At 64.5% G+C, this 11,588-nt stretch overlaps 1 protein-coding gene across 1 annotated transcript in view; it reads left to right on the forward strand.

Moving 5' to 3' along the window:
* ZFPM1 (zinc finger protein, FOG family member 1) overlaps positions 1 to 11,588 on the forward strand; it is a 67,015-nt gene that overhangs the window by 10,317 nt on the left and 45,110 nt on the right. Inside the window, exons 2-4 of the mRNA XM_040443424.1 lie at positions 3,853 to 4,145; positions 4,604 to 4,777; positions 7,601 to 7,815. Coding sequence (XP_040299358.1) covers positions 3,853 to 4,145; positions 4,604 to 4,777; positions 7,601 to 7,815 — 682 coding nt within the window. The remainder of the gene's footprint in view (positions 1 to 3,852; positions 4,146 to 4,603; positions 4,778 to 7,600; positions 7,816 to 11,588) is intronic.

The following is an 11,588-nucleotide window of genomic DNA, read 5'->3' on the forward strand; positions in this document are numbered from 1 at the left end:
AGCACCCAGGCCAGCCCCCTTCCCCGAGCTCCCCTGGCCCCCTGGCTCCCAGAGCCCAGCGTGCCACCCCCGCACCCCGCTGAACCCCCCAGCCTCCCCCAGCCCCCCGATCCCCCAGCCCAGAGCTCCCCTAGCTCCGCCCCCCCAGCCCAGGGTGCCCCCCCCCACCAGGCTCTCCTAGTCCCGCCCCCCAGAGCACAGCGTACCCCTAGGCCATAACCCCACTCAACTGCTCCCCAGGCCCCGCCCCGGTGGCCTGGGAACCAAGGATCTGTGTCCCTGCAGCCAATGGGAGAGAACATGCAAATGAGCGGTTGTGAGGCCTGGGGATTGGCTGGGCTCCACGCGTGAGGCGGGGCCACCTCAGAGGGGGCGTGGCTCCTCGAGGAGGAGCCCTTAGTTTATGGAGTAGGGGATACTGTCTTGCCCGGACCTTGACCCCCTGATGGAAATCCCCCCAGCTCTGGAAGGGCCAGCCTTCCCGGGGCCTTGCTAGTGGGGCCATCCGTTTGCCCAGGCGCTTGGGGATAGACAGTTTGGCCTTTGGATGACTTCCTGCTGACCCTCAGGGCCCAGATCCCCACAGCCCCAATTAAGGGACCAGGACTTGGGCGTTCCCAAGATCACTCCGCCAACTCTGACTCCCAGATGGGAACACTGAGTTCAAAAATGGGGCAGGGCAGCTCCAGGCTGGCCAGCTTCGCCTGCCTGTGTCTGGGGCACCTCCAGACTCTGTGAATGCTGTTCCCCCCCCCCCCATCTCTGCCTTCCCCTCCGCTATGATTTTTATCCAGGACCTCACACTGCCAGGCTCGCGGCAGCACCAGGCTGCGACGGGGCCATGGTACCATTTTAATGAGTGACAGTCCCAACCCTTTTGCCAAACCTGCTTTCCTATCAGTAGAATGGGAGGGTCTGGTCTGCCTGCCTCTCAGGGCAGTCTCTGTGCCCTCTGACAAGGACCATCTGCTTCCTAGGCCTCAGTTTCCCCATCCAGACAATGAGGGCTGAGACAAGACTTTCTCAGGGGGTTCTTTAGCCTATCTGCGGTTGTGGTTTATTCTAGAAACTTGGGGTCTTTCAGAGTTTCCATCCTCAGAAATTTACATGGCAGGAGACGATGTCTGCAGGAAGTGCTCAAGAAACTTTGGGTGTTCTCACTGTGTTCAAAGTCACTTTGCACCCCATAGTTTGTCTCGTCGGTAAGACGGGGCCTGCATAGGCCCAGCTGGCCTAGAGCCTGGCTGGAGCCGCCTCCGCCCCCCCCCCCCCCATTTCCACGGCACCTGCAGGACTCCGTGACCTGAAACCCCAGTCACAGGCGTGGGTGTTTTTCAAAAATGCATAAGTAGAAAATAGCAGAGGGGCAAGGAGGGAACGGGTTTGGGCTGAGATCTAAGGAGAGGAAACAGGGAGGGGGCTGACGGACCAAAACCAGGCTGTTGCCCTGTGACCTCAGCCCAGCCCCTTCAGCCCCTTTAAGACAGGTGACAAAGCCTCCCAGGGCAGGAGGCAGAGGGACTCAGCACTCGAGGGTGAAAAGGCAGTGCATAGGAACCATCGCCCCAGAGGGGCGCCCCAGCACCCACCGCAGACTCTCCACAAGGGGCCCCCATTCTGTAGCAGCCCTCTCTCCCCCAGGACAGTGCAGGGCATACAGCAGGTGCTCAATCAACTCTCTCAGTTGATTTCAACCTCCCCGTGCCCTACCCCCCAGCCCCGGCCCGGGAAAGCAAAGCAAAACCAACGGAGAAAGGAAAGAGGAGTCAGTGCCTCCAAGTGACCACTGTCGTGTACAGAGCCCAAAATGTACAGAGCCGTGTCGTGTACAGAGCCCAGACAATGAGGACCCGTCCCTGCAGCAGGGCCGAGGCTTGCTTTGTTGGGGGCTGACTGCGGGGGAACGGGGACAGCAGGCTGACTTCGGGACATCCTTGTGCGTTCAGGCCTCCAAACTCGTCTGAGTCCCTGGTGTTTGGGGGATTTTGTCGGGGATCCCCATGACCCTCACAGGGGCTCGGTCCCTGCCCCAGACTGGTGAGCCCCAGACTGGTGGGGGAGTAGAGAAGGGATACCAGGAATGAACGCTAAGGACGGAGGGTCCCCCTGTAGCTGGGGGACTGGGGTCCTGGCAGGCAAGGTGGCCGTTCTGAAGCCTACTTTAAGGAGGGACAGATGGTGGTAAGTGTTGAAAAGAGCATTCCAGGGAGAGGAACAGCAGAGGCAAAAGTCGCGAGCAGGGAACGAGCTACCGTGGTGGGGAGGAGAAGTGACCGCCCCCACCGTGCGTTGCACAGGGCTCAGTTCAGATGCCAGTGCCACCCCCAGGACACGCAGCGCCTTCCTGTGTGCCCTTAGCAGCCCGGGGCAGGCCCCGAATGTGGGGTAGGACACGGGAACGCACAGCCCCTCCCCTCCCTTCTCCTCCTCAGGGACCAGACTTTTCCTCTCCACTTACTCTATCCTGACCCTCAGGTCAGCAGCTAGACAGCCATCATCACCATGGTTCACCCTAGAGAGGTCAAGGCCACGGGCTTTGGAGCCACACAGCCTGGGTGCAGATCCCAGCCCCACTACTCACTGGGTCCTTCCGGGCCGGTCACATAAGACCCTCAGGCCTCGGCCCTTCCGTGAGAGACCAACAGGGCCGAGCCCTGACAGGCAGCGAAGGTTGGCCAGGACCATTCATGGGACAGGTCAGCGTGTCTGGCCTCCCTCCTAGCCTCAGCACGGCCCCCAGCACCCCCACCCTGTCCATCGATGCAGGACCAGGCCCCTGCAGGCCCCGGCCTCAGTCTCCACGGCCAGCAAGTGGGGCAGAAAGTCGCGTATCTGTGGAGGGCTGTGCACGCATGTGTCTTTATCCCCTAGGATGATGGGAACAGGCACTTATGTGGCGCCTGCTGGATGCCCCACAGCACTGGACAGCAGACTTTTTATTATTTTTTTGTACTGTAGTGAAAGATCCCAATAGAAACTGTACCCATTGAGTACTAACCCCCCATGCTGTCCCCCCATCTCCTTCCTGGGCCCCTGGCAGCCTCCGTTCTACTCTGTCTAGAAATTTGAGGCTGATTTTCAGCCTCCAGTTTTCCGTTGAGGAAAGAAGCTTAGGGTGGGCGGAGGGTTTGAGCTGCAATGTGCCTCGGTCCGGCTTCCTGGACTCTTCATCTCGCTCTGCCCCCGTGGGGGCGAGGTGCCCCCTGGGCGGGGAGGTTCGGGCTCAACCCTGCAGAACCACTGACTTCCTGTGGGACCGGGAAGCCCCCTCCACTCTCTTGGTGCCTCGGTTTCCCCATCTGTGCAGTGGGGACAGAGTAGATTCGCTGCTTGGGGCCTGGCCACACCCAACAGGGAAAAAGCCTAGCCCAGAGGCCCTGGCTTCTTCCACCCTGCGTGGCATCCCCCAGGGGCAGGAGACACAGCCTGGGGTGCTGGGCTCACAAGTCTGGACGCTAGTCTCCCAGGCCTGGGTGTGCATTCTGCTCCTCATCCACAAAGAGCATCAGGACAGCCTGGCCCGGAAGAGGGGCCCCGGTGCCACGGTGTGAATGAAATCCTGAACCCAGGGCCCCGAGCCGGCTCTGGGGAGTCCCCACCTCTCGGGGATGCAGTGGCCATCCCGCGGGCCGGTGCAGGAGGGAGAGCCAGCCCCCTAGGTGAGGGGGGTGGTGTGGTGTGGAGCCTAGCAGGCCGTAGCTCCCCCCGCCCATGGCAGGGCCCTGTCACACTGGAGCCCCGTCCCCTTCCAGGAAGCAATCTGCCTCCATCCATCTGACGTGTGGGCCCGGCGACGGCTCCATTAGCCCGGCCCCCGCTCCCATCCATCAGCCCTTATCGGCCCATCTGCAGAATCACTGCGGAGCCGGCCTGGGCGCCCGTTTTCTCGGGCCCTACTTCCCTGTCTCCGCCCCCGGGGCGGCCTTCCCGCCCCGCCGGCCGGCCCAGCCGCCTCCCCCGGGTGCGCCGCGGTCTCTGCCCCGGCCACGTGGTGCGCGCCCCGCCCAGCAGTGTCAGTGATCGGCTCTGGCTGCGGCAATCTCGGGTAATCTATCAGCGGCTATCGGGCCCATCGGAGGGCCGGGAGCGGCCAGGCCCAGAGATGGCGCCAACCCCCAGCGTCGATAAAGTCTCCGGGTTCAGCGGTGATGAATGCTGAGTGAGCGCAGGCCGCGGATAGGATGTGGACTTGGCAGCCCGCAGCTCCGGCTGAAACCAATCTCTCCCTGTCAGCCGGGCCGGGCTTTCCCAGGCCCGCTCCCCTTCTGTCTGCCTTGCCTGGCCCGGCCCCTGCCCCTGGGGACTCGGGCGGGGGCGGGGGGCCAGCCCACCGGCCCTGGGGAGAGACCCAGAGAGGGCAGGCTCGAGACGGGGGAGGGTCCCGAGTGAGGCCCAGGAGATGGCATGGAGCTGGGGGCTGCCCCGAGGGGGTGGCTGGCCCGGGCTCCCACAGCCCCAGGTCCCCCTTGCTCCCCACGGCGTGAATCAGAGCCGGCTGCCTCTTAGCCACCCATGCTCACCCCACCAAACGCTCCCGATTCTTTACAAGCACAGCTTAAATAGCGCCTCCTCTGGGAAGTCCTCGCCGACCACCCACCCTCAGGCCCGTGGTCCTCGCCCCTCTCCATCCTGCAGCCATCCCTGCCCATCGTGGTACCTGAGCTGTGTGTCCCACCCTGGTGCTCCCGCTTGCTCACGGGTGCCCCGCTGGTGGAGGAGATCAGGGCGCTCCTGCGGACGAGCCCCTCCCCGCCCACCCGCAGGGCAGCTCTGCCAGGTTGGTGGATCAGTGCCCATTTGCCGGATGCGAACACCGAGTCCCAGGCAGATGCCCCGGGCCCAGAGCCACATGCCCCCGAGCCACTGAGGCCTCCCATCTGCCTTGCTCTGAACGGCCACGCGAGCAGCGCCCAGAGGCCGTGATGGGGCTGGGTGGGGGCTGGCGTGGCTGTCCTCTGCCTCAGTTTCCTCATCTGTACAGTGGAGCCGGTTTCTCTACGGGCTGGTGCCGATGAGGGTCCCGGTAGAGCTTCGTAAGCTGCCGAGGGCTGTGAACCCGTGTCCCGCGGATCAGAGCCAGAGAGAGCCATAGCTCCTGAAGGGACAGGGCCCCATTTGACACCCCTGCTGGTGTCCCTTCCCCACAGTGGGGAGGCAGATGGCCACCCCCCAGGGCAGAGAGGGCCTTCTGGCCTGAGCCCCAGAGTGAAAAGCTGGCGGAGCCTGGGTCCTGGCCTTGGGGAACAGACAGTCAGGGGCCAGACAGCGGTCACACAGCAACCAAGGAGCAGACGGGGTAGGGATACAAAGGTCTTCTCTGAGCCGCAGCGCTACAGAGCCAGGAAGAGGAACAGTGGCCTGGTGAGGGGAGAGACAAGGTCTCAGGCCCCAGAGCCACATAGACCTGGGTCGGGACCCCCAAGGGGATGGCGAGTGAAGCGTCCAGGGGAAGCAGGAAACACCGTGTGTAGGGCAGGGCCCAGGAAGGGGGGCAGGCGGGCCACCCGGCCACCCTCCTAGCTGTGAGGCCTTGGGCACGTCGTCACCTCTCTGTGCCTGTTCCCCGTCTGTAATGGGGCAGCCTTGAAGTCCCGTGTGGTCAGGTCCCCACAACCATGCCTGTTTCTCGTGCCCTGAGAGGCCTCTCAGGGCGTGTGTTCCAGGGTGCCAGGCTTACCCTGGGCCCCCACTGGGCATGGCCGTGGGACCGGGGCAGTTAAGCCCCCCAAGTTCCGCCTGTCAGTTATGGGGCTGGCCACGGGAGGAAGTGGCAGTGGCTGAGGCCGGGATATACAGGACCCCTCCGGCGTCAGCACCCTGTCCCCTGCCTGGAGTCCCCACACCCACCCAGGCCCTAGGGACCTGAGCCTAGGTCCCCCAGGCCCTAGGGACCTTATTGGGGTTGGGGGACCGGCCCAGCCTATATTCTACCTGTGGGGACAGGTGGCATGCCCCGGTCCCCCAACCCCAATAAGAGGACTCAGACTCCAAGGCTCCCCTCTGCCCAAGCCCTCCGCCTCCCCCGGCCCACAGTCACCAGTACTCACTGAGCACTTACTGTGTGCCAGGCACTGCCCCAGAGCAGGGGTGCTGCTGGGCACAGCCAGTGAGCCTGCTAATCAAGTGAGCACCCTGTGAGCCCGTGGGCAGGGCTGGGGTCAGCAGGGCCACCGCCAGGAGCCAGACAGGTGCTGGCATGGGTTGTAGCCCCAGTAATGGTTTGGCTTTCACACACGGAGAGAGAGAGAGAGAGAGCCAGCCCGGGAGGCATATGAGCACAGGAGGGCAGCTGTCGGGCGAAAGCGTGACTCGGGAGATGGGTGTGACCTTGGAGTCCACACTGAAGGCCCCAAGGAAGGACCCAGGGAAGGATGAGGCCTGGAGGAGAGGGCAGTCACCGGGTAAGGGGCGCGTGAGGCCCCAGAGGTGGTCCTCCTGCCCCTGGGCCTAGGACACTGTTGGTTATGGGGACACAGGGACAGGATGGCCACATGAGCATCCTTGCTGGCCCTGACCCCTTCTCCCACCTGCCATCTGCCAAGGGGTACCTGACAGTGAGTTCTGGCCATTGCCAGGCCGCCCGTGAGGGAGGAACGGGTGTGGGGAGAAGGGCCCGGGGAGGCTGGGAAGGGAGCACCGAGCCACACGCGGTGGGTTGGCTGGGGATGAGGGCGGAAAGGTGGCGGGTACCATAAACAGCCCCAGACCCTGACTGGCCTTGGGAGCTTGCAGGGAGAAGCAGGCGAGGATCCCCTCGCCGGCGGCTGCTTTTCTGCACGAGATCTGGCCACGGGGGCCCTGGCTTTTATTTGGGTTACGCAGGACCGTCCCAGCCATCTTTCAAGAAACGTTCCTTTGAAAGCTGAATCGCCCTTAAAAGGATGAATCTTGATGTATGTGAATTATTTCTCAGTAAAGTTTCAGGGTGTTAAAAGCTCAGATCCCAGTAGCTCTGGTCCGTCAGTCTGGCCTCTGTTCCCAGAGCGTGCAGGGCCCTGCCTGGCACTCTCCTGACACGGCAAGGTTTCTCTTCATGCCGAGGGCGTCTCCTTGCCCTGAGACAGCCCAGAGTGCGTCCGGGCTCCTCCAGCCTGGCCTACCTTGGACAGCACCAGTGTCCCCACCCAGCCCCCATGCGTGACCCCGGTGCCTGCGGGCCGGGCTGGGAGGCAGCATGGGTGGGGGTATGGCTCACCCCCAGACAGCAAAGCAGCCGAATTGACAGTCACTTAGACACAGGATGACAGGGAGGGCCTGAACCGCCCCCACCCCCATCCCCCGCTAAGGTATGTGGGTGGCAAGGCCTAAGAAGCAGACCGTCTAAGACCCAGATGTCTGGAAGAGGAGAAGTGAGCCTCCCGTTGCAGGGTGCATGCAAGCACCATCAGATGGACGCTTGGTGGGGAAGCGGAGTCAGGCTGCGCGGCCCCATCTCCCCTGTTGCAGGCGGCCCACTCAGGGAGTCGGGGAGCAGAACCAGTGTCGGGGGGGCGGCTATGGGCGCAGAGGGTTCGGATGCCTGTTCTCCCCTCTGTGGGCCAGGGCGCCCGCTCGAATAAGCCGAGATTATCTCGCCAACATCCTCTTGTGGTCGCCCCAGCTGTCAGCGGGCTGACCCTGGGTCAAAGAAGCCGCTGGCGGGTCACAGCAGGGGCCTACGGCCCCTCCCAGCCTGAGCCCCTCGTGGCCCCTGGGCCTGCCCGGCCTGCGTGGGAAGAGCTGGGGCTGAGGGCTGAGGAGGCCTTGACCGGGCGGAGGGGCAGCGCGGCCGGCAGGGGCGTGCAGACGTGGGCTGGCGGCGGGTGTGGACTGGGGGTGAGGTGGACCCGCGGGGAGAGCCAGGCTCCACGCAGTGTGTGCGCCGGGCCCCCCCAGAACTCCATGTCCCTCCCGGGGAGCCCCTCCCCCTTCGGGGCTGTGAGCTCCTAGGCGGCAGTGGGCCGGGAACCCGCCTCTATCCTAAACGTCAGAGAAGCTGACGGTCTCCAGTGAATGAACTGCTTCCCCCAAGCCTTGGCAGTGTTCGCTGGGGGCCTAGAGCCTGCCCCTTGACCCCCACTGTGCTCACCCATCTCCCTCTGTGGCCCCGCCGCCCATCAGCCGTGCGAGCCCGGCCTCACAGGCCCTGGACTGTCCGGGGCCGCTCTGTGCTGTGGGGACACACTTGCCCTTCGGCAGTGCCCGTGCATGGGGCTCCCCTCTGCTCCTCCGGGGTGTGCCCCCCTCCGAGCCCTGTTCAGCACCCCCTCCTTCCAACTTGCTTCTCTCTACCCACCTGGGCCTGGGAATTGGCTCAGCTGCTTGTCAGCATTGTGTGTAAAGCACGAGTCACCGGGCCCCGAGGGGCTGCAGGTGGGGGGTGCAGCTAACAGGCCAGAGCAGCCATGGCCCCTGTGTCCTGGGCCTCAGTGGCCTCCTCCATCAGTCACCGGCTGGATTAGACACCCTCCTCCCTGGGAGGGGACTGAGAGCATCCAGTCCTCCTTGCCAGGGCCGGGGAGGGAGTACTTCCCCGGCTTCAGACCCAACCCCGGCTGCCTGGGGGACCTGGGCCCCTGGGACTGCCAGCCACGGCCCCCAGTCGCCCAGAGGTCCCACAGCAAGGCCCCCAGAGGGGAACAGGGCTGTCCCCTCCGTGGCCTGAGCCACCCACTGCCCCCCGGTGGGAAAGTCTGAATCTGTTGCTATTTTCTCTGTGTTATCGGGGCCTTATCTGGCCACCGTGTGCCACCCAGAGGTCAGGGTCCCTCTCCGGGCAGCACCGTGCCCCCGCCCACCCAGCGCCCCGTGCCTCGGGCCTGCCCACCAGCTGCCCAGGGCAGGCGAGACAGGAGGCCAGGCCTTCTGCCAGCCTGGGGGGAGGTCCTTCCCTCCTGCCCACACTGTCCCCCCGCCAGGCCCCAGCTCTGTCCACCGGTCCCCCTCCCCCCAGAGGGCCGGTGTGGCGCCCCCTGGAGAGTTGAAACAAATAACAAGACTTGTAATAATAACCTGTCTGTGCTCAGCACCCACTGGCACCACCTTGCTGAACCCTGACCCCAGCCGGTGACGTGACATCCCTTCTTTCCATGCGGAAACCAGGCTCGAGGAGGTGTGGCTTGCACCAGGCCACCGGCCTCAGCCTCCTGCCGTGCCTCCTGCCTGGGATGCTTTTCCCTGGCCCAGCTGCAGGCAGGCCCGTCCCCTTCCAGAGCGCCACTCCCCGGTCGCCTCCTCCAGGAAGCCTTCCCTGACTGGCACCTGCACCTCTCCTTCGGGGCAATGGCCGCTTGCATTTTTCACTTTGCTTTCTCGGGGGTGGGGTGTCTGGGTTGCCGTGGGGTCTCCAGGGGCCTGGTGCGGAGCCTGGCAGCCAGTGAACCCAGGTTTGACAGGTTAATGACCGAGTCAATGAGTAAGCGAGGCCATGGGAGGCGAGGGCCGCCAGCACTCCAGCTGTGCCTGCTGCCCTCTCTGGGAGGCTGGACACGGGGGCGGGGGAGGGGGAGGGCCACGTGGCCCGGCAGTGTCCACCCCCCCCCCCCACCGGGCCCGGAGGCCTGCCTTCAGGCAGGAGGGGCTCCTGGGCAGGTGTCCCACCTCCGTTTTATCCTCTGTAAACGGAATATAAGAAGGACCCACATAATCGGCAGGCCCACGTGGTGGGGCCTCAGGTAAACACTCGCACCCGTAGTCAGGCCCCGAGTCAGGGGAGGGGCTCGTGGGGACTCCGCCCCTGTTCTTTCACATGTTTCCAGCGGTCTCGGGGTGCAGGCACAATCACCCCCGTTTGATATGGGTGCAGCCTGCAGGGACTTTGCCTAGGACCTCCGGACTCCCCGTCCAGTGCTCCGTGACACCGTCACCTGCACCCCGCCTGGCAGGTCCACCTGGGGGCCAGAGTCCGGGGGGGGGGGTTTGTCCCCTTCACGCACATGAGCTCTGGCTTTCTTAGAGGTGGTCATTCAAAAGGCACCCCCCCCCCCAGCCCCGCATCAGCTGCCTCGCCATTAAAGCCAGGAGGGGCTGTTAATCGTGCAGCTCGGGGACTCGGAAGGGAGAGGGGGACCATCCCGCTGCACCAAGCCTGTCTCCGTAATTCGGTCTTAAAGCATGAAAAAAGGGAGTTGATGAAATTCTGCTATCAGTGCCGAGCCAATATGCAAAATATCTCACCCCAATCAAATAGCTATTATGTTTGCATTTCCATTCCGGCGTCCGGCTTAATGAGCAGGAGCCGAATCGGCGCGGGGTGTCTGCTCGCCGTGATAACCGAGGGGCTCCGGGCCGCGGGGGCAGCGCTGGGACCGCCGTCATCACCCGCGGACGCCCCCGGACAGGTGTTCAGCCTTGGGCGCCAGCCTCCCCGCCCTGCCGGGCCCTGCGGCCAGCGTCACCCTCCATCCTGGTCTCTGGACCTGGGGACAGTGGAGGCAGGTGCGGGGCCGCCCTGGTGCAGGGGAGGCCTATGCCTGAGCCAGCGTCCGCAAGGGTGGCATGTTTGGGGAGGGTCCTGTCCTGCCTGTCCCCACCACTGCTTCCTCGGGGGTGGGGGGGGGGGGGGGGGCATGGGCAAGTCGGTTCACCTTGCTGGGCCTCAGCTTATTCATCTGCAAAGTGGGCGTGACCTCTGGGCAGTGTCAAGAGGGTCGGAGGAGGAGACCTGCCCGTCCTGACTGCCCCACACCCCACGCCACCCCCTCCCCCCGTCCCAGGCCCCACTGTGCAGCCAGCGATGGTGACTGATGACGGTGACGGCCTACACTTGGCACGTGCTTACTCCGTGCCAGGCCCTGAGCTGAGCTCAGCGCGGATGAGCACCACATTTCATGTGACGGAGGAGCTGTGCTGGTTTCCCCAAGCACAGAGAGGTAGAGCTACTTGCCTGAGGTCCACACAGCACGGACACCTGCCCTGCCTCGCCGTGGATAGGCCTGGCCTACCTGCTGGGGCCTCTGGCCAGAGAGTGTCCCCCAGGGGCCAGGCGGGGGCCATCCCTAGCGCAGGGCCCCCGGGGAGGAAGCTGTGCCTCCCTGAGGTCTGGCCAGCGGAGGAAACTTCCTTCCCTCCCAAGCCCCCGGTGGAGCGGGACCCGGGAGCCCCCCGTATGACCCCAGGGCTGTCCCCGGGGGCGAGATGGCACGCTCCCGGGGTGCCGAAGCAGGCATACGGCAGCCCTTCCCAAGACACGTCCCGTCTGCGGGCTCGGAGCGATTTGCTGGCTGGCGGTCGTCGCCCGCATTATCAGAGCGGCTTTAATTGTGCCGGAACTGAATTAGCGGCGTTGGAATAAATTGCCGCAGCCCGGCAGCCTCTTTCTTTACGCTCATCGTCACGCCTTTGTGCGACGGGAGCCTTTGTTCTCCCATAAGCGGACCCGCCGCGAGCTTGGAGCCTCCCTGGGTGGCTGAGGCCCACCTGAGCGAGCCGGAGAGTGGGGAGTCGGGGCTGCTGTCCCGGGGTCGGGCAGGTGTGGGGGGGCGTGTGCCGGCTCTGCCCAGGGATCGGCCCCAGGGCTCTGGTCGCTGCCATCCTTGAGAGCAGCAGGTGGCTTCATACCCACTCACCGGAGCAGGCAACCGAGTCCCCGAAGTGCGATGGCCATTGAG

This window comes from Herpailurus yagouaroundi, unplaced genomic scaffold, assembly GCF_014898765.1.
Source record: "Herpailurus yagouaroundi ecotype Mexico unplaced genomic scaffold, PumYag 190, whole genome shotgun sequence".
Taxonomy (NCBI): Eukaryota; Metazoa; Chordata; class Mammalia; order Carnivora; family Felidae; genus Herpailurus; species Herpailurus yagouaroundi.